Source organism: Plasmodium brasilianum, chromosome 11 (genome assembly GCF_023973825.1).
Source record: "Plasmodium brasilianum strain Bolivian I chromosome 11, whole genome shotgun sequence".
Classification (NCBI taxonomy): domain Eukaryota; phylum Apicomplexa; class Aconoidasida; order Haemosporida; family Plasmodiidae; genus Plasmodium; species Plasmodium brasilianum.
In genome coordinates, this window is record NC_090124.1 from 2,236,898 (window position 1) to 2,258,827 (window position 21,930).

General features: G+C 26.1%; 6 protein-coding genes across 6 annotated transcripts; 3 read left to right on the plus strand and 3 right to left on the minus strand.

The window, feature by feature from the left end:
* Positions 1 to 2,397: 2,397 nt before the first annotated feature.
* Positions 2,398 to 4,212, plus strand: MKS88_003931 (dihydroorotate dehydrogenase; the record flags this gene model as incomplete). Its single annotated transcript, XM_067217067.1, has 1 exon — positions 2,398 to 4,212. The coding sequence occupies one exon, from the start codon at positions 2,398 to 2,400 to the stop codon at positions 4,210 to 4,212; it is 1,815 nt and encodes a 604-aa protein (XP_067072739.1).
* An 844-nt stretch (positions 4,213 to 5,056) lies between these two features.
* Positions 5,057 to 6,511, minus strand: MKS88_003932 (mitochondrial chaperone BCS1; the record flags this gene model as incomplete). Its single annotated transcript, XM_067217068.1, has 1 exon — positions 5,057 to 6,511. The coding sequence occupies one exon, from the start codon at positions 6,509 to 6,511 to the stop codon at positions 5,057 to 5,059; it is 1,455 nt and encodes a 484-aa protein (XP_067072740.1).
* A 2,966-nt stretch (positions 6,512 to 9,477) lies between these two features.
* MKS88_003933 (RNA-binding protein) lies at positions 9,478 to 11,217 on the plus strand (the record flags this gene model as incomplete). The annotated part of the gene is made up of 1 exon (XM_067217069.1): positions 9,478 to 11,217. One exon carries the CDS (start codon positions 9,478 to 9,480, stop codon positions 11,215 to 11,217), a length of 1,740 nt encoding a protein of 579 aa, XP_067072741.1.
* Positions 11,218 to 12,534: 1,317 nt separating this feature from the next.
* Positions 12,535 to 13,996, minus strand: MKS88_003934 (SDE2 domain-containing protein; the record flags this gene model as incomplete). The annotated part of the gene is made up of 2 exons (XM_067217070.1): positions 12,535 to 12,905; positions 13,006 to 13,996. The coding sequence occupies 2 exons, from the start codon at positions 13,994 to 13,996 to the stop codon at positions 12,535 to 12,537; spliced, it is 1,362 nt and encodes a 453-aa protein (XP_067072742.1).
* A 2,849-nt stretch (positions 13,997 to 16,845) lies between these two features.
* Positions 16,846 to 18,610, plus strand: MKS88_003935 (uncharacterized protein; the record flags this gene model as incomplete). The annotated part of the gene is made up of 2 exons (XM_067217072.1): positions 16,846 to 17,846; positions 18,118 to 18,610. The coding sequence occupies 2 exons, from the start codon at positions 16,846 to 16,848 to the stop codon at positions 18,608 to 18,610; spliced, it is 1,494 nt and encodes a 497-aa protein (XP_067072743.1).
* A 738-nt stretch (positions 18,611 to 19,348) lies between these two features.
* Positions 19,349 to 21,478, minus strand: MKS88_003936 (JmjC domain-containing protein 2; the record flags this gene model as incomplete). The annotated part of the gene is made up of 1 exon (XM_067217073.1): positions 19,349 to 21,478. One exon carries the CDS (start codon positions 21,476 to 21,478, stop codon positions 19,349 to 19,351), a length of 2,130 nt encoding a protein of 709 aa, XP_067072744.1.
* Positions 21,479 to 21,930: the final 452 nt, after the last annotated feature.

Genomic DNA, 21,930 nt, shown 5'->3' on the forward strand with positions numbered 1-21,930 from the left:
CCTGGAGCGGCTGGTACCTCGGGGGTGCAGTGGTAATATATGTACATCGTCTAGGAGATGGACCTTTTTTATTTTATTTTATTATTTTTTTTTTTATACTGTGTAATTCCAGCACATTTTGCTCGCGCGTCTATATTTACACGTGTAATAAATTTGTATGAGTTTATGCGTATTATGTATATGTATAGTTATATACGGGTATATATATATATATATATATATATATGTACTCGAATATCTTATTTATGTACACACGTATATGCCTACTAACTTAAAAATTTTTTTTTTTTTTTTTTTTTATGCGAACATACTCCTCAAATTAATAATTTTCCCTTTCGTAATATGTAATTTAAACTTTTATTTTATTTTATTTTATTTTGTTTTATTTTGTTTTATTTTGTTTTATTTTGTTTTATTTTGTTTTATTTTGTTTTATTTTGTTTTATTTTATTTTATTTATTTTTTTTTTTTAAAGCTCCTTTATTATATTTAATTTAAACACTTTTTTTATTCGTTCAGATTTTTCCCAGTTATACCCGTATTTATTTATTTATATAATAATTTCCTTATTTATTCATTTAATTGTATCCTTATTTATTTATGATCTACAGTATCGTTTGTGAATTGGTAAATTTAATAGATTACTTTTTTTTTTTTAAATTTAAATGAATAAATAAATTAGTACTCAACTTACGCAAGCATCTGGGGTATGCATAAACACACATATATATATATATATATATATATATATGTATGTACGTAACTGCTTACACGTGTATGTGTGTATGTATATATTTTATCTACGTATGTACAAGTTTTTAGTTTCGTAGTTAATGAGATGGACCTTACGGAAGTGCTTTCACATTTCCAATAATGTCGCTTTCGTTTATTTGATTACATAAAAACACGTATACAAACATACATATAGGTATGTACAAGTATATATACTTATCTATCTATCTATCTATCTATCTATATATATATATATATATATATGTAGATGTAGATAAGTATATATTTTGGAGGCGTTCATTTATTTTCTTACCCTTCACGCACCTTCATTCACGAATAGCTAACTTTGTTATGATTGAAGGAAGTTAGCTTTATTAACACTGAAGTGATATGCTCAGTATATTGAGTACGTCCATATGCTCATGAGATATGCAAACATACATATATTCATATGCATGGATGAATGTACCTATCAATGTACGTACGTATATATGTAAGCGTTCTTAAAAATAGAGCCTGCATAAACGTTTCAAAAATTAAAGAAAAAAGTATAGCACAGCTATATGTCCAAATAAAGAATACTTGAAATAAAGTGCAGACAGAATTTCATGTACAGTTTAGGAGGAGAAAAATTACAAAATGCTTTTTTTTTTTTATGAAACTTTAGTACTGTATATTGTTGATGTTATATGACCTTAATAACTTTAATATATCCCTTTAATTTGTTCTCTCATTTTGTTCCCACAGTTCGATACATCGGTTCTTTTTTTTAATATGACTTTTTAATTTTATTCTTGTATTTTTATTCCTTTAATATGAATATTTAATTTTATTCCTATATTTTTATTCCCTTGATATGACTTTTTAATTTTATTCCTATATTTTTATTCCTTTAATATGAATATTTAATTTTATTCCTATATTTTTATTCCCTTGATATGACTTTTTAATTTTATTCCTATATTTTTATTCCTTTAATATGAATATTTAATTTTATTCCTATATTTTTATTCCCTTGATATGACTTTTTAATTTTATTCCTATATTTTTATTCCTTTAATATGAATATTTAATTTTATTCCTATATTTTTATTCCCTTGATATGACTTTTTAATTTTATTCCTATATTTTTATTCCTTTAATATGAATATTTAATTTTATTCCTATATTTTTATTCCCTTGATATGACTTTTTAATTTTATTCCTATATTTTTATTCCTTTAATATGAATATTTAATTTTATTCCTATATTTTTATTCCCTTGATATGACTTTTTAATTTTATTCCTATATTTTTATTCCTTTAATATGAATATTTAATTTTATTCCTATATTTTTATTCCTTTAATTTTTTTTTTTTATTTGCTTTGTCGAAACTGAGTAGCGTAAACGAAATTTTCCCTCAGCGGATGATGAATTCGTTCTTTGCGTACTGTGAAGGAGGATCGTTTTAGGAAAACTACGGAAGCAATCAAAAAAAAAAAAAAAAAAAAGTAAAAAATAGAAGTTTTAGTATACGTGTTAGTAGTTACTGTAGCAGTTGCAAGGGAATAGAACGAAGTGCTGTTCGAGTGCAGACATTATAGAGACCCCCTCTTGTGTCGAGATGAGATACTGTTTCTGAGAATGCGTAAATAATTAAGCAATCCCGTGGTACATTCGAAAGATGATTGAAATGTTGAACAGTTGCATTGTTACTTTTAACAGAACTTTAAGGAAGAAGGAAAAGAGCTACTGTAAGATGATGCAAAATCGCTTATGTATTAGTAGACTAGTTGAATGTAAAATAAACAAATTTTACGAAATGTCGCTATGGAGAAAAAGCCTTATAGGGGTAAGCAGTGTGAGTAAGAAAAAGATGGTAAAAAGTTATAGCAATTTTCATGCGGATTTATTGTTATATGGGAAAAATAAAAAATATGAAACAATTTTTCCACTACAAGAACGATTACACGCATGCGCAGCATTACGCTTAAACGCACACTCACAAGCAGGCGTATACCCATGCTCATATGTATGTGTACATCTACATCCACCTCCACGCTCAAACCCCGTTACCCACTTCATTCCAAATTTGCGGGCTTTTTGTTCGATGCCCCACAATATTATAAAAAAGAATGAAGAGAGTGTGGGGAAAACAACTGATAACCCCAAGCAGTCACTAGAAGAGGAAATGAAACGTATCAAAGAAAAAATGAAAAGGGAACGAGTAAAACATAAGAAGGTTTTATTTTTTATTTTTAGTTGTATATTTGGCTTATATATGTATTTTGAATCATATAATCCAGAATTTTTTATGTACGATGTTTTTTTAAAATTTTGTTTAAAATATATAGATAGTGAGTTATGTCATGATCTATTTTTATTATTAGGAAAATTTAGATTATTACCGTATGATACAAGTAATGATAGTATATATGCATTATCAAATATAAAGGATTTAAATTTTATAAACCCGTTTGGAGTAGCAGCAGGGTTTGATAAAAATGGTGTAAGCATCGATTCGATATTAAAATTAGGTTTTTCATTTATAGAAATAGGTACAATGACACCTAAGCCTCAAAAAGGAAATGAAAAACCTAGAATATTTAGAGATAATGAGACAAAGAGTATAATAAATTCTTGTGGGTTTAATAATATAGGTTGTGATAAAATAACAACAAATTTAATTGAATTTAGAAAAAGACAAGAAAAGGATAAAATTCTAAGTAGACATATTGTTGGTGTAAGTATAGGGAAAAATAAAAATACAATTAATATTATAGATGATTTAAGTTATTGCATTAAGAAAATAGCTAGATACGCAGATTATATAGCAATAAATGTTAGCTCACCTAATACACCAGGATTGAGGGATAATCAAGAGTCTGCAAAATTAAAAAATATAATTCTGAGTGTACAGGGAGAAATAGATAAGTTGGAAAGGGGGGATAAAAACAGTGAAGTAGATACTGCACTATGCATAACTAACAGCATAAGTAACCACAATGATGAGAATAAGTTATGGATAAACACGACTAAAAGAAGACCACTTGTTTTTGTGAAATTATCTCCTGACTTAGAAGAAAATGATAGAAAGAAAATTGCGCAAGTATTACTAGAAACTGATATTGATGGTATGATAATCTCTAATACTACTATAAAAAATTTTAACATAAAAAGTTTTGAAAATAAGAAAGGGGGCGTTAGTGGACAAAAACTAAAAGATATATCAACAAATTTGATAGCAGAAATGTATAATTATACGAATAAAAAAATCCCAATAATTGCATCTGGGGGTATATTTAGTGCGGAAGATGCCTTAGAAAAAATAGAAGCAGGTGCATCCGTTTGTCAGTTATACTCTTGTTTGGTTTTTAATGGAGTCAAAACTGCAGTTAAAATAAAGAGGGAGCTAAACAACTTGTTGTATCAGCGCGGGTATTACAACTTGGAGGAGGCCATAGGGAAAAGGCATAAAAGGGGGGACCAGCGCAACTGAGGAGTGCCGCGAACGCATACATGGGTGCATACATACATACATGCGCGCAAGCATAAATGTGTAAATCAGCATTTCCTAGCGAACGACATACGTATAACTCCTGACAGGTTGCCCTTCCTATCAAAACAGATTAGCTGGTCAGCATTCATCAGATATTTAGTATTTAATGAGTAGTGCCTAATATTTAGTATTTAATGTGTAATCTCTATTGTTTAATGTCTCATATTTAATAATTCATATTTAATAATTCATATTTAATACGTAATATTTAATAATTCATATTTAATACGTAATATTTAGTGTCTAATGTTTAATAATTAATTTTAATGTCTAATAACTACCATATGTTTCCCCCCCTTCTCAGATATATGTAAAAATTTAAATGCCAATTATTTTATTTAACATTCAAGCGTTCACTTCCCTTATGCGTGAATGTTTTTTTTTTTTTTTTTTTCCACAAAAGATGTTTACTATTTGGTCCCTTATCACAAATAAAGAATGCTTCTATATTTTAAATGCTAACTCCACTTTCCTGTGTATATATATATGAATATACGTATGATATATCTGCACATCGTTCCGACATTAGCTCTTCTTTCAACTCCTCCTCTAATAGTTGTGCTTTTTTTTTTTTTTTTTTTGGTGGGGGTGGAGACTATATTTGGGGGATGTATAGTACCGTTCATAGAGGTTGCACAACTTAAGGGAATTAACTCGTAATTTTTTTTTTTTTTTTTTTTTTTTTTGCAAGCTTCTTTGCTTTTTTCCTTCCCTTTACGCATTTTTAGCTCATTTTAACTCATTTTTATCGCTCTACAGCTTCGCTTCCCCGTTAAATTCCACTCTACTGTCCTTGCCTTTTGGCGTAGGAGACGACCCACTCGCGCGCATTTTGTATCGTTTTATGGGGGTCATGTTTCGAGAATAAAAAGAAGGACTGAATTTCGGCCATACTTAAATGAAAGTTTTGAAAAATTTTTGCAAATTCTTGAGCTAATTCTGTATGTTCAGGAAAAAAACGTAAAAACATTTTTTGATATTGATATGTCCCTGCATATGGAATAAGTATTTTTACATCTACTCTACCTGGTCTGATAAGAGTACTAGGAAGTCTATCTATATTATTTGTAGTCATGAAAATTATCCTTTCCTCTGTAGCTACCACTCCGTCTAGGGCATTTAGAAGTCCACTGTATGATACTCCTAACGTTCTAAGATTGTTATGGCTACCAAATGGGGAATTGGACAAATGGGCAGTTGATAAGGGGTTACTACTCGGTGTGCAGTTACTACTTAATGTTGATGTGGAACTATCTTTTGCCCCCCCATTATCCGAATTAAAAGCAGCGAGAAAAACAAAATCTATGTCTTCCAATATGAGCATAGTTTTTGGAGGAACATTTGCAAGTAAATGTATGAATCTGTCATCCGTTAGATATATATCATTAATGTTTATTGTACAAATGTTGAAGTCAAAGTACCCAGCCAAAGCACTTATAAGACTAGTTTTCCCACATCCTGGTGGGCCATGTAACAAGTAACATCTTCTATATGGTATACCTTTATCAATATACCAATTGCTTGAGTTAAGAAATGTATCTATATCATTAATTATGTATGTATCTAAGTGTTCAGGTAAAATAACTGATTTTATTGGCCTTTTATTTTTAGGGGTACCGAATGGTCTCCACTCATGTCCAAAGCTTTTATATAGTAATGTTTTTCCTTCTTCCTTTTTATCAATATATTTTTTAGCATCGTTTAAAATTTTTTCAAAAATATATTTTGACCAAATGAATGTACTTAATTTGACATTTTCAAATGGTAATGATCTATTCACTTCAGATATCATGTTTTTCTCTCTATTCCGTTCTACAAAAATTATATTATTTTCATAAACTAGTAAATGGTTACCTACACTTGGTAAAAAGGAAAAAATAGTATTCTTATTATTCTTCTCTTTAATTATCTGTGTTTTTAAACTTAAATGTCTACTTATTATTCCTTTCTTTACTATGTATTCCATTACCCAAAAATATGAAGCATCGTTAATAGTTATTTCTAAAGATGTGAACAAGTTTTTTTTAACTGCTTGATAAATTGAACTATTTAATCTGTTTGCTATTGTCACAAATGCACCTACTGATATTATTCCAACTCCTGCACTAAAATATTCGTTCTTTGTTATATTCTTAAAAATTGATTCAACAAAACCGCAATTTGCATCTACCACATTGCCCGCACTTCCTTGTTTTTCCGCGTTCAACTCGTAGCCCTTGTTCATCATCAACTTGTTCATTATGCTTAGGTTGATCTACCAGTGCTTATGCCAACACTCATGTAGGGGAAATACACGCTTTTTTTCCTTCAGTGTTTATCAGTGTTTGGCACTTCAACAGTTTTACTCTTTATATATTCTATCCTTTCTTTTTTCCTTTTGTACTAATATTCCTTTCTCTTTTCCTTTTCTATATCTTTTGTTGTTTCTGTTTCCACGTCAATTTCTTTATCTATTTCCTTTTTTTTTTTTTTTTTTTTTTTTTCTGTTTCTTATATATAGCCTTAATTACATCATTCTCATTTTTACCATAGCGCATTTATGCCTCTATAAATTTATTTGCTCCTTCACTTTTTTCCCGTATTTTTGTTATTCTGTGTCCATGCCCTTTTTACCATTCGCACGTTCAAGAAGCTCTGACCGCAAGTAAGTTTTTCTGTATATACATACACACACGCATATATGTATGTATATATATATATATGTATGTATATATATATGTATGTATATATATATATATATATATGTGAATACATACGCTTGTGTTGCCTATGTTTGCATACTTCTATGCTTGAATCTTTTTTTTTTTTTTCTCTTTTATATATTTGCTCTTGGCTGCGTAATTTAGAAAAGCTATATATTCGCTTTATTTTCTACGGAAATATTAAAACGGGACGGTGCAAAATTTTTCAAAATTTACCACTTGTTTTAATGTACTTCATTTTGTTTTTATTTACAAAAAATAAACATGGTACCTATTTAAAATTTCTGTTTGAACTGAATTTCTTTGAAGTTCCTAACTTTCGAAGAAAACGTAAGTCAAGTTAAATAAGAGAAGATATTATTTTTATGATTGCTCATCCGTCGGTTATATTATTCATGTTATTTTGCACTTTTGTCATTAGCATTATCATTGTCATTTTGTCATTTTGTTATTTTTATTTTTATTTTTATTTTTTAATTTATTTTATGTTTTTTCCCAGTTATATTCCATATAGCATTACAGAGCACTCATGTTAAATTGAGGGCGATGCTGTTCTTTTTATCGTTTGAGAAATTACGTCAGAAAAAAGAAGCGATTTAAATGAAAATTTTTATATCTTTTTATTTATGCAACACACCACACATTTATTAATAATATATGCTGAGCAAATTTTTGTTGAAGAAAGGGGAGGAGTAGCTCCGTCCATGCTAGTTGTTCTACATAAGAGGTTACACATATATATACATATATGTATAAATACGTAAATATATACATAAATACTTCTTTACGCTTTATTTAAACGTTTTTGAGTATAAATGTAGGCGAGGGATGGAAACAAGCAAAATCCACTACTTGTCCTTAAAATCAAGTGGTTAGATAAAACTACCAAACTGTTATTTAAAGCAAATTTTCGAATCGATAAAATTATCAAATTTTTTAAGTTTGTAAAAGGGAACAAAGAGATTAAAAAGCTCCCTTTTTTTGTTTTATTTTTTATTTTTTTGAATTCCCCAATTGGTGAAGAAGCATACAAAAAAAAAAAAAAAAAAGAAGAAGAAAAAAAAAATACATATATTAAATACTAAACAATTCATACCCCTATATTAATAATTCTCATAGAAAGGGTTATAGAATGAAATAGAAATGAAACTCTAAATTGTTAGACTCTTGGGGGGAAAATTGATTGGCACGTACGTGCTGAGAAGGCAAAAAAAAAAAAAAAATACATACATACATACATATACATGCATTTGTTTGTATACATTTACGTATACATAAATTATTAAACGTATAATTACATTTGTATATTTCTTTTTTGTAAACAAAATATAAGTGTATTTTCCCTATGATAAGAGGATGATGTAGTTACGTATCTCCTCTTTGTTCTTCCTTTTTTTTTTAAGAAAATTCAAAAGAATATTTAGCGTTAAAAGGAGAATACCATTTTTTAAATGTGCTCCTATACTTATATAACAATGACTTATACGTAAGATATTCACAAAAAAAAAAAAAAAAAAAAAAAAAAATGATTATATACGCACATATCTAATTATCTATTTAATAATGCATAATATATATGTATGTACATATACTTCAATGTGATATATGTATTTTTAAATGCGCATGAAGCAATTTTAAATTTGTAAAAAAAGTAATATAATGAAAAAATAAAAAGGGCAAGAACGAAAAAAAATTATTATAAAACTTGCTGAAGAGAGACGAAAAGAACTATTTTATTATTTATGTACATATATATATATATGTATATATGTAATATATAATGTTATATTTATAAATGCGTTTTTAAGAACAAATCATATTAAGAATATCTTTTCGTTATTTTTAAGAAAAAAAAAAAAAAAAAAAATTAATAAAAAAAGTAAAAAAACGAAAAAAAGTAAAAATACGAAAAAAACGAAAAAAAGTAAAAATATGAAAAAAACGAAAAAGAAAAAAAATTAATATAATTGGGAAAAAAAAAAAAATACATCAATATGCCATACAAATACAAAGATAGGGATTTATACATTATATATCATATATATATATGCGTATGTTCCTTTTTTAAATGGGTAAAAATATAATTAATTATAGCGTAAAAAAAGAAAAAATTAAAAAAATTAAAGAAAGTTGATGTGTGATACTTTTAAATTGATCGTTTGCAAATTACAATTATGAACTTCGCTTAGCATTAAAGTTTATTGGACGTATGCGAATGGGAAAAATTAACTATTACATTTGTACGCATATATACATATATATGTGTATGTATATGCATGTGTATATATATGTATATATATATATATATGCGTAAATATATGTATATATATATATATGCGTAAATATATGTATATATATATATATGCGTAAATATATGTATATATATATATATGTGTAAATATATGTATATATATATATTTCTTTTATTTTTGTATTGTAATTTTGCTTTCGTTTTACCCTTGCCTTTCCGTTTTCCTAATTTTTTATTTTTCATTAATACAATATGGAAGATGGTAGAAGGTACAGTATGCAAGCCAACTGGGATATGAATAATTACGACAAGAACGTAACTTATTATAATAGCAGTAGCATGAACAATATTAATAATTTTGATAGCATGAATGGTGGTGCTAACATGATGAACGCGAATAATATGGGTAGTTCTGCAAACATGATCAGTTCTACCAATATGTGTGGTGTGACTGGTCAGAGTAGCTGCTACTACAATAGTAGTGAAGAAAATAAATCAGTCTTTAAGATGAACGAAGGTAATAACAATATGTATTTCCATGAAGAAGGTTTTTGCAATAATGGCGGTAACATGAACCTAATGTATAATAATATTAATAATAACAGTAGCTATAACAGTAATAGTAATAGTAACAGTAACAGTAACAGTAATATTATTATCAATAGTAACAGTAATGGCAATGGTAATATTGATAGTAACAGTAACAATAATAGCAATAGCAATAGAAATAGTAATAGTCTTAGTAACAATTTTAGTATATGTAACGCGAGTTACCCCCCAGGGAGCTATAACAACTATTGTAATTATAATATGAACTATCAAATGATGAATGGTAACAACTACCCGAATAGTTTAATGAGTTCCTCTTCAAATTATTACTCAAGTGAACAATATGTATTAAATAAGAAAACAGCAAAAATATTATATATATACAATATAACAAATGAATGTAGTGATGAAAATTTTATATATAGTTTATGTTTTATATATGGAAATGTTGATACTGTCAGTTATATAAAGGGGAAGAATGTATTTATAGTAAAGTTCGAATTAGCTGAATGTGCTCTTAATGCATATAAAAATTTACCAAATCATTTTAAAAATTTACATTTTGAGCTTAGAAATGAATCAAAAAAAATTAGTTATTATAATGAGAAAGCTAATAGTAATAAATATGTATCACCCAATATTTCGGAAAAAAAATTTTTATCCTTAAGTACTGAGAAGCGACAACAGATTATGAGTATAAAACAAAAAGAACTATTAAGAAAATGTAAAGAGAAATTAAATCAGTACATTAATATGTTTAACAGTAAAAATATAACAGACGCGACTAGAGAGAAATTACAAGCATTAATTGACCATATTAAAACAAGGATACAAGTTTTAAACAATCAATGTGATGGTACAAATTTTACTGAAGGCACAAATTCGGTTATAGTAAACAACTACGATGCAAACAATAGCAATAGTAACGTTGGAATAAATAATGGTAATAATATTGGAAGCAATGCTATTATAGATAGTACCACTGAGGGTGGAAATAATAATGGAAACCCTTCAGGAAACATTACTGGAAGCATTACAGGAAACACTTCAGGAAATAGTAGTTCAAAGAGCATTGTAAGCAATGTTGGAAATAATAATAACAACAATAACATTGGAAGCAGTAATAGTAACGTAAATAACAGTGATAACAATAGGTTTAATAGCGGCGGGAGTGCATATGTAGAGAGTGGCACAACGATCAAAGTGAACTCCTTAAACAGCATTCAAAACAACGAAGACTTGAGTAATTACTTATTACAAAATAATTCGATCTTTTTAAATGAACATATTTCTTATTTTTCTTTATTTTCATTTGGAGAGAAATATGCAATAATTAAATATAACAACGAAAATATAGCAAAAAATGTTTTCAAAAACTGCGCTATGTATAACATTAACGTCGACTTTGTCCCTGATGAAACCGATAGCCAAAATGTTAGCTAGGGAGGTCAGCGCAGCCCCTGCGAACAGGAGAACATATGTAAACACTTAATGGCGAAAAATAATCCTTTTATCTATAATAAAACTTTGCAAAGGAGTGTTTCATGGCATGTATCGGGTGCATTTAATTGGTTCTAATAATTTTTTTTTTTTTTTTTTTTTTTTTTTTGCACCAGTGGTTATGTCGTTGGTTGCATTCAGCGACTGCATCGATGTATACATTGTTTTCCTTCTCTTTTACGTACACTTTTCCTTTTTCGACATTATCTTATTTTTCTTTTTTTTAAATTAAACGTTATGTACAAGTGCCTGTGTTATTCCTTGCCTTGACATTGTCTGTGCATGTAGTTGCTTATAAATGTATTTTCGTAATCAGAACAAGAAGGGAGCAGAATTAATTTATTACTAATTGCATTATATGAATGAAGGCATATTACAAGATAGTGTGAAGTGGGGAATACATCCGCGAATGGAGTGTACATGTGTATACATATGTGTATGTATATGTGCGTATATATGTATATCCCCTCATTTTTGAGTGAGAAGAGAACAGCTGCTTTGCCAACAAGTCTATGAACTTTTCATTAAAAACCTTTAAATCATATGAAGCATATTTATTTAATTTTATGTATCTGCGCAAACACATATAAATTCAAGTGTGCAGGATTTTTTCTTTCCAGTCATTACACGGATCGGAAAGAATACCAATGAATGTTTTTAAGTAAAATTATAAAATTAATTGGGATTTAGTCATTAATATAATGAAAATTGAAAGAAAAAAATATAAACCCTGAAATGTGAAGCGTAAAATGTGAAGCATAAAGTGTGTAATGTAAATTGCAAATGGTGAAATAAATTTAAGGCGCGAAATTTTTCGTCCCCTGGGCAGGTACTAAAAGAGGGACATAATGCATGAAAAGTGAAAAAAAATAAAATATAACACATATATATATATATATATATATATATATATATATATTATATATATATATATAATATATATATATATTTATATATATTATGTATATGTACATTCCCGCACTCATGCATATGCGGTATATACGCACAAATCTATTACATATATATACACACATGTGTGCAAACGTACATACCATTAAACGTATAGGTGGACGAAAACAGGAAATCCCTGTAACTGACCCAACGTTGTTGGATGCACACTGAATGCAAAAATATTAAAAAAAAAAGAATTCTCATTTCGCGTAAAGCTTAATGGTTATATTATTAACTTGTATGGAAAAAATATTGAGAAAAAAAAAAAAAAAAAAAAAAAAAATTCTCCAGGTTTTAACTACTATTTGCTTACAGTTGACCATACATATCTTCAATCGCCTTCAGGTTGACGTTTTTTGCCTTTTTTTCCTTTTTTGCATTTTTTTCAATATCCTTCTTTGTTTTAATTTTTTTCATGTTTTTTTCCTGGTTAATCCCATTTGCAACAATATCACGTAAGATGTTCGTTTGTCTATTATTTATTATCAGATAATTTGGGGAAATCTCCTCCTCTCTTGATTCATCCTTAAAAATGTAGTTACTTAAACATTTTTCATCGTTGTTATCATAAGACGAATTATTACTAATAAGAAGTGAACTATTATTGTTCAGTTTGTCAATTAATTTTTGTTCTTGTTTTTTTTTTTTTATAAGATTTTCGGTAGTTTCGATTATATTGTCTAATAATATTCTATTTCCCTTTAAATTTCTTGAAGCATCATCTAGATAATTTTTTTTTTTTTTTTTTTTTTTTTTTTTTTTTATTTCTTAAATTGGCACCAAAACCTCCCTTTCCCCCTCTTAAACGAAATAGTAAATAGATATCAAGAAATTCATCAAAAATGTTAATATTTGAAGACTTGTTTTCTTTTTGATTTATGAGTATAATATTTTTTTTATCACAGGCGTTACGTGCATTACAGGCATTACACGTATTACACATATTTATTGTTCTACTTGTCGTGTCTATCTTATTTTCACATGATATACTTATATTTTTGTAATACTCATCATTTGATTTTAATTTAATTTCATTAATTTTATTTTTTATTTCTTTAAAATAAAAGGAATTGAAGGAGAAAAAATGTTTTTTCTTTTCTTTAATATTAAAATCATTTTTTATATTCTCACAATAATTTAAATAATTGGACGAAGAAGAGGATGAAGAAGAGCCTTTAGCATTTTCAAATATATAATTTTCATAAAATAATTTTTTATTATCATATAATTTGTCCGGATTATTTATAATAATATTTGACAACATGTTATAAGGGGACATATCTTTCTTTTCATTAATTAATAAATTATGTTTTCTATTACCATTATTTTCCTTTTTGTATATATTATCTATCAGTGTAGTACTTGTGGGATTGGCACATCTTTTTAAATTCATTTCGTTGTAAAAAAAGGAGCACGCACATGATGATAAAGCTTCATTTATTTCATGATTGGTGTCAATACAATACTTTTTATTCTCTATATAATTGTTCAACTCTTTTTTTATATCTATATTATTAAGTATTAGCAATTTCTTCGTTATATTAAAAATAATATCATATTTTTTTTTTTTTTTTAAAAATATATATTTTCTGTTAATAACTAATCGAAATCTCTCAATGGGCAAATTAAATATTAAATTTATTAGTATATAGAAAAAGGCGTTCACATTTTTTTCTAATATTTTCCTTTCATACTTGTTCAGCAGTTCTTTAATCCTTATTCTCTTGTTTATAATATCATTCCCGATGTGAATTATATAATTTGATATCATCCTTTTACACTTTAAGATTTCCTTTCTAGACTTCACTATTTTTCTGGATATACACCACTCAAAGCTGGTACTCGTTCGTATATATGCACATATGGATGTATATACGCATATACACATATACCTACAAGTATACACCTATGTGTATATACATGTATGCTTATATATACACACATGCAAACATACGTATATACATACACATAGAACGTCTTTTAATTTGTAACTTCTCCCAAGCTACTACGTTTTGAAAGCTCGATTAATCAAAAAAGGAAACGATAAAAGAAAAGATTTAAACGTTTATGAACAAAAAAAAAAAAAAAAAGCAGACAAGTACATAATGTAACATATGTATAGCGGTATGCTTATGCGCTTATATATACATATACACACGCACTTATATATATATATATATATATATATATATATGTGCATATATTATAGATACATATGCATGAATATTTGTGTAAGTATGTTAATGCATATATATTGCAGCAATATTGGACAAAAAAAATAGAAAAAAGGACAGAAAAAAAAAAAAAAGAATAAAAATACAAAGAAAACAATTGATTATAGAATATTCAAAATAAAAGGGACAAAAAGTAATCAATGTTATGGAACAGATGCACAGATGTGTAAAAAAGGTTTTCTTATTATTTGTTTGTTTTTTCTTTTCAAATTCGTGAAAAAATGTTAGATTAATGTATAGTAATAATATAAATAATTAAATAAAACAATGAAAAAAATAGGAACGAATGAATGAATGCATAAACAAATGGGAGGGAATGAAAAAAAAGCTTTTGTGCAGTTGAAAAGAAGGATTTTTTATGAACACGGCAAATATCACTTATGGTATTTGCTCAGGCACTTTTTCATGAATTTTACCAAAGAAATAAGAAGGAAATGAAGAAAAGTAAAAAGTTAGCAAAGATGAACAGCAACAACAAAAAAATAAACGAATGAATGATGGGATGAATGAAGAAACGGATGTTGGAAACAGTGGAAGGAAAAGTAAAAAAAGAAAAATGTTCTAACGTAAAATTATTTCATCCCATGAGGCAGTGACATAAACAAACACACACATACACGTATACATTATATATATGTATAGGTATATGTATATATATATATATATATATATATATATATGTATATATATGTAAACATATATGTATATATATGTAAACATATATGTATATATACATACATGTATAGTACATATATGATGGTGACAGTTTTTTAAAAAAAAGCAAAATTTTTATTTTATTTTTCACAGAAAAAAATTTATTGTTATTCTTATATGCATTTATTATTGTAAATTGTATATCGTATATCACTCCATCATCGCACTTCTTCTTTTGATCATGATGAAATTTATATATATCTGTTGCATTTTGTTTTTTTCGTAATTTATCAAATGTTCGTTTAATATTTTTTCCCAATTTTGTTTGCCTTTTATTGGTAACTATACATACATTTATACATATATGCATTTATACGTATATAAAATATATATTACCCCCTAATTGCTTTCATTTAAAAATAAAATAAAAAAAAAAAAAAGGAAAAAAAATAAAAAGAAATAGAAAGAAAAAATTCTAAAACTTCATATTATTATATACTACGTTTCAGAAGTTTATATGTTCTTTTTTTTTATTTTTTTTTACCACAATAACATAAAAAAAATTGCTTCAGATAACATTTATTTAATTATATTGTGAATATTTTACTGATATATAAATATATACTTATATATATATAAAGGAAAGGCATATATATATATATATATATATATATATAATATTATATACATTTATACATTTATATTATTTTTATATCTTACATTAATTTACCCAAGAATTATTTTATTTTAATTTTTTTTTCTGTTAAAATGGACTAATTTCGACAAAACGAAATAACGAAAAAACAAAAAAAAATAATGAAAAAAAAATAATAAATAATAATAAAATAAAAATAAAAATAAAAATAAAAATAAATAATATAAAATAAAATAAAAGAGTCTATCTATCCACGATTTTAAAATAATGTTCACATAAACAAATGTATATGAAATTAAAATAATTAAAAAAACAGCAATTATTACTTTTTTTAAAAGTTGCATATATATGTATATATATTCGTATCAATGCATATCATGTAACTAAGTTAATTGGAATAATGCTGTAAAATTATTTAACGCGAAAGCTGTACAGTGTGCTACTATTACGTAATAGTGAACTTTATATATATATATATATTGCATTATTTTATAAACTTGAAAGAACAAAATCATGTAATTAACTTATATTTTTTTTTATACACGCACCATAAAAAATAACAAGTATTAATAAGTATTATATTATATAGGTTAATATGCCTAAGATTTTTGGTATATTCACTTTTATTAATTGCTTTTTTTTTCTTTTTTTTTCTTTTTTTTCCTTTTTTTCTTTTTTTTCCTTTTTTTCTTTTTTTTTCTTTTTTTTTTTTTTTTTTTTTTTTTTTTTTTTTTTTTTTTTTTTTTTTTTTTTTTTTTTTTTCATTTTCCTTTTCTTTTTTTTCCTTTTTTTTGTTTTTAATATTTTTGCATAGTTTTTAGATTTTAAAAGTATGCATTGATTTTAGATAGCCATTTTTCTCCTCATGGTTGTATTAGACGAGGTTTGTACTTGTTTTCTGTTTAGCTTACGTAAGCTTAGCATTTATTTACGTATATTATTTAAGTGAATAAATTCAAATATCTATGTATATGTCTGTGGGAATGCATATATATGTATATATATGAATAGGTATATATATATATATGTATAGACAGGTACGTGCGCACAGTTATATCTGCGTAATGCTAGAAAACAATGAAAGAAATAGCAGTGCAAAATAGTAGAAACATAAAATTTGAACACTCGAATAAAAATGAGAATATAACAACATCATCAGATGAAAATCATGAAAACAAAATAATTAAGAATATTAATAATTACAAGGAATTGAAGTCTTCATATTCGCTCCGTACAGCTTCCTCTACAATGTCAAAGAAAAGTTCAAGAAGAGAAACGAAAAAGAAAAATAAAAGAAGTACAAAGAATGAAGAAGATAATAATTATGGAGGTCATGGTAATGAAAAAATAAATGATCATGAATACAGTAACCGTAACAACGATCAGCATGGGGTTCATGATTATGGTAATGTTCATAAGGACAATCATAATTTAGATGCACAGAAGATCGAACTCAAATCAAACTCACTAAAACAAGCCTACATAGAGGAAATAATACCTTCTGTTAATAATGAAAATATAAATTATAATGAAAAAATAGACAGAGAAAAAAATAACGACTTAATAAGTAATAATAACAATGGTAGTAAATTAAAAAAAAAATTAAATGTTGAAGATGAGAATTTGAATATATTAGGTTGCCATAAGATGAAATCTTTTAAGCATAGTAAAAGTAGCCCAAGAAGTAAGGTAACAAACAACTATAAAAGCAAAACATTTATTGATGGAAAAGTAAAAGTTACAGAAAGTGCAATAGATGTACCAAATATTGGAAATAATGCACACATTGAAAAAGGGGGAAAAAACTATGCTATGTGCTCCTTTAGCAAACGGGATGAACTTGACATAAAGGAACAAGATATTCTACTTCAGTATGAAAAGTATAAACGTGAAAAAGAACGAAAAAAAAAAAAAAAAAAAAAAAAAATGAAATTCAAATTGTTTAGAAAAAGTGTTTTATACTCAAATAATATATGTCCAGATATGGTAAATATACTCAACCAAACAAAACTAAACCTGAGTTTCTACCAAAGGGAGGTAGACGACTTTTTAAATGTCATAAGGAATCTTCAAAATATGTAGGGAATTAACTAATGAACAAAACAATAAAAAAAAAAAAAAAAAAAAGAGAGAGATCATACGAAATATACTAACTCAGACGTGTAACGTTAAATTTTGTTTTGGCATTAATAGGCCGTTCCCATATCGTAGTTTTATTTTGCATCTTCTACTCTTAAAAATTTTATTTTTACACTACTAGTATATTTCCATATATATATATATATATATATGTATACATGTGTACACATTTTTTTTTTTTTTGCCCAATTTTTTCCTTTCCTGCAACAGAGTTTTAATAGAGCGAGAAAAGTATAGCGAGTTAAAAGAAATGTTAAAATACACAACTGAAGAGATAGAAAAGGAAAACAATAAATTATATGAAGAATTAAATATGTTTAAATACAAGTATAATAAATTAAGAAGTTTCATATCAAATATTGGTTATGGTATCTTTTTTAATTTGGAAAAGAAGGAAAGAAATAGCTATAATTGTGGTAATAATGACAATAATAATGACAACAATAATGACAATATTAATGGGAACATTAATAATAATAATCATGAGATTTATAACTACAATAATAAAAATAATAGTAATAATAAGGCATATTTGAATCTTGAACAATTGTGTACAAATGAACGAAATGCAGAAATGAGTGAACATGATTATGTAATGGTTAATAAGAAATATAATTGTTCTAACGGTTGTTATAATAATAAATACGTTATAAGGGGTAGGAAGGGTAATAATTCTTCTTTATTGAAGTATTTAGACTTTTAAGTAGATAATATTCTTATAGTAATAATTACTTAAAACAAGTACCTCTTTCCCATTATGTATATGTCTTTAACATAGGCATGTAATCATATTTTCTTATTCATATAAGTTTAGCTCTTTTTTTCATTTACCATTTTTCTCCCTTTCCGTTTCATCCAACCTCTTCACCTTTTACATCCATTTGATGTTATTAATAATATAAATATATTTTTTATGTTTTTTCCTCAAAAAAAATTAATGCCTTTTTTTTTTTTTTTTTTTTTAAAAGAAGCATAAATGTAGTTATGTGTGCGTGCACCTGCGTATATTTAGTAGTGGTGACCGCACAATTTTATTTTTATTTAAATTATAATTTTACGTATATTTATAATTTTATTTATATTTTAATTTTACTTATATTTATAATTTTACGTATATTTATAATTTTACGTATATTTATAATTTTATTTATATTTTAATTTTACTTATATTTATATTTAAAATTTTATTTTTAATATTAAAATTTTTTTGTGCTCGTTCCTATATCCCCTCCCCTTCTTGTTTGTAATAGTTAATCAGCTTACGTATTAACTGTTGTTTCCTTTTATTTAAAAACCTATCATCCATTTCAGACTTATTTTAACATTTGTTTTTAATTTATTTACTAGTGCTTCCAGCATTTCTGTTAAGTCATGGAGACTTAATATACACCAATATTTGTATGTACGAACAGTATATACATTATATATATATGCTTTTTTTTTATATATACTCCTCATCTAGGTAGGAATATAGGAACCCTTGTATTTTCTGCAAATAAAAATTTTTATACTTGGCTGGCACCGAAATGAGGGGTTTTATTTCTTTTTGAATTTTTTTAAAAATTTGATTAACCACGTGAATATCTTGATTTCCGTATAAATCTTTTTTATTAAATAAACAGATTTCTTTTCTTTTTCTAAAAAAGTAATTGACGCTAATATTTAACTTGGCATTTAAGTAAAAATCTTCAGATGAATCGCTTCCCTTTTCTTCTATCACTTTCGAAGTTGCAGTATTATCAGCATGCTTTAAATGTTCAGAATTATCCTTTTCTTCTATTTTTTTATTATAAGCCATTTTTTTGTTATCGTTCCTAGTGGATAGAAATTTTTTCCCTTTCTTTTCATTGTTACTCGTTCTATTGCAACTTTGCACACAGTTTGAGTCAATAAAAATGTGAAAATTCTTCTTCAAATATTCTTCATAATTTTCTAAATGACTATAGTGTGTTATTAACTCATTTTTATCAGCATCCTTTGGTACATAAGATAAATGTTCTGAACAGTTCAGGTTATCTGATTTATTTGTGTACAAAAATATATTATTTGCAAGATATCGTAATCGAATCTTACTTTCATGTTTCCTCTTAAATTTTTTGGTAACTACATACGTATTTTTTTTTTTTTTTGTTTTGTTTCTTCCGATTATTTTAAATTTAGAATTTTTGTAAAAATTATAAGAGGATAAATTTTTTTTTTTGTCATATTCCTTCTTATATTCCTTTGAAAAAAAACTTCCTTGTAATTTCTCTGTTACAGTATACAAATATTGGTGATACTTTTTATATCTCTTCTTTAAATATGTGTGTGCTGGCATATTATAGACATAGTGCAACCATAAGGAGGGGATAAATAAAACGTCTCCTTCATATATGTCTGCTACGAGAGCAAATTTTTGAAGTATTTTTTTTATAATTTTTTCTTTTTTACTTAATTTGTTTTTTTTAATTAAAATGTGGAATAAATTGTAAGATGAAGAAGAATTGATAATGTTAAAATATTTTATAAATTTCGGGGGAATTAATAAAATTTTCTTTCTTCCTTTTATTTGTATTAAAAAATTATCAGGGATGTCATAATGTAGCCATATAAAAATATTAGTTTGTCCTATTCTTAACACAGAGGAAAAAAATTCAAACTTTTCATAAGGGGGATAAATTTCAGCAGGTAAAAAAAAATTATCTTTTATGAATGAATTCATTTTTTTTATATTTGACACATCCTTAAAATGATTTGTTCCCAATGATCTGTAATAGTAGTAGTAATTATTCGAATCCCTACTATTATTGTCTTTGCCATTTGCACACTTTACCCTTTTGTGATTTCCGTCTTTTACATGATAGGGTAAGATTTTTCCGTTCGTTTCTGCAGCATCATTGCTAATAGAAGAGTTGTCTAATATTATTTCATTTCCATCGTTTTGTATTAAAGTTTTGTTATCTACTAAATAATTTTCAAAACATTCTTCTTGATATTTTAATTTGTTATTTTTCCCTTCTTGACAATTACTAATGCTGTCTTCATGTTTTGCTAAATTTTTTTTTTGATAAACCTCTTTATCATTATTAAATGTTATATATATTTTTTTTCTGTCTTGTTTACAATTTATTGAAAAATTATTATTAACTTTTTTTTTTTTATTTTCTTTTCCAATAAGTAAAATAAAATTTGTTAAGGATGAGAGCGTATATCGAAAATTTTTATTTACATTATTTAAAAATTTGGAGTTACTTACGTGTATGCTTACTTTTGTATCTCCTATATATTTAACAATATTCTTATTGTCAAAATATTTGACGCAGTTTCCTATTTTATGATTTAAATTTGTAATGATAACCGGTTCCTTTTTTTTATAATAGTAATTATAAAAGTAGTTAGCTGATGAACGACAGCTAAAGCAACAATTTTTTTGTACTGGAAGAGAGACCCTTTTTATGCTTTTTAAGTTATATTTTTTAATCAGTTTTTCGAACAAATTCGCTGTTTCTATTTCATCTTCGCTTATTTCTTTGATTTTCCTCTTAATTAATTTACAGTAATTGTCGAAGCCATCTGTTTCGTATTTTTTCATTATTTCCAAATATTCCACTTCGGCATGTGCTGTATTTGTTTCAGGTACTTTACATATTTTCTAAATCATTAGTTTTGTTTTCTACCTATTTTTTGTATTAACGTTGGAAATTTCGCGTAAACCTTTGAAAGATCCTTTTTAAACGAAAACTTGCAATTTCTGCTTATATTTCTTTGTTTGGAACAAAACTAGCAATTTCTGCTTATATTCCTTTGTTTGGAACAAATTAGCAATTTCTGCTTATATTCCTTTGTTTGGAACAAAACTAGCAATTTCTGCTTATATTCCTTTGTTTGGAACAAATTAGCAATTTCTGCTTATATTCCTTTGTTTGGAACAAAACTAGCAATTTTTGCTTATTTACCATTGTTTGGAACGATCAATATAAAAACAAACACTGATAATATGGAAAAAAATTGCTATTTTTTTTTTTTTTTTTTATGACTTGTTCA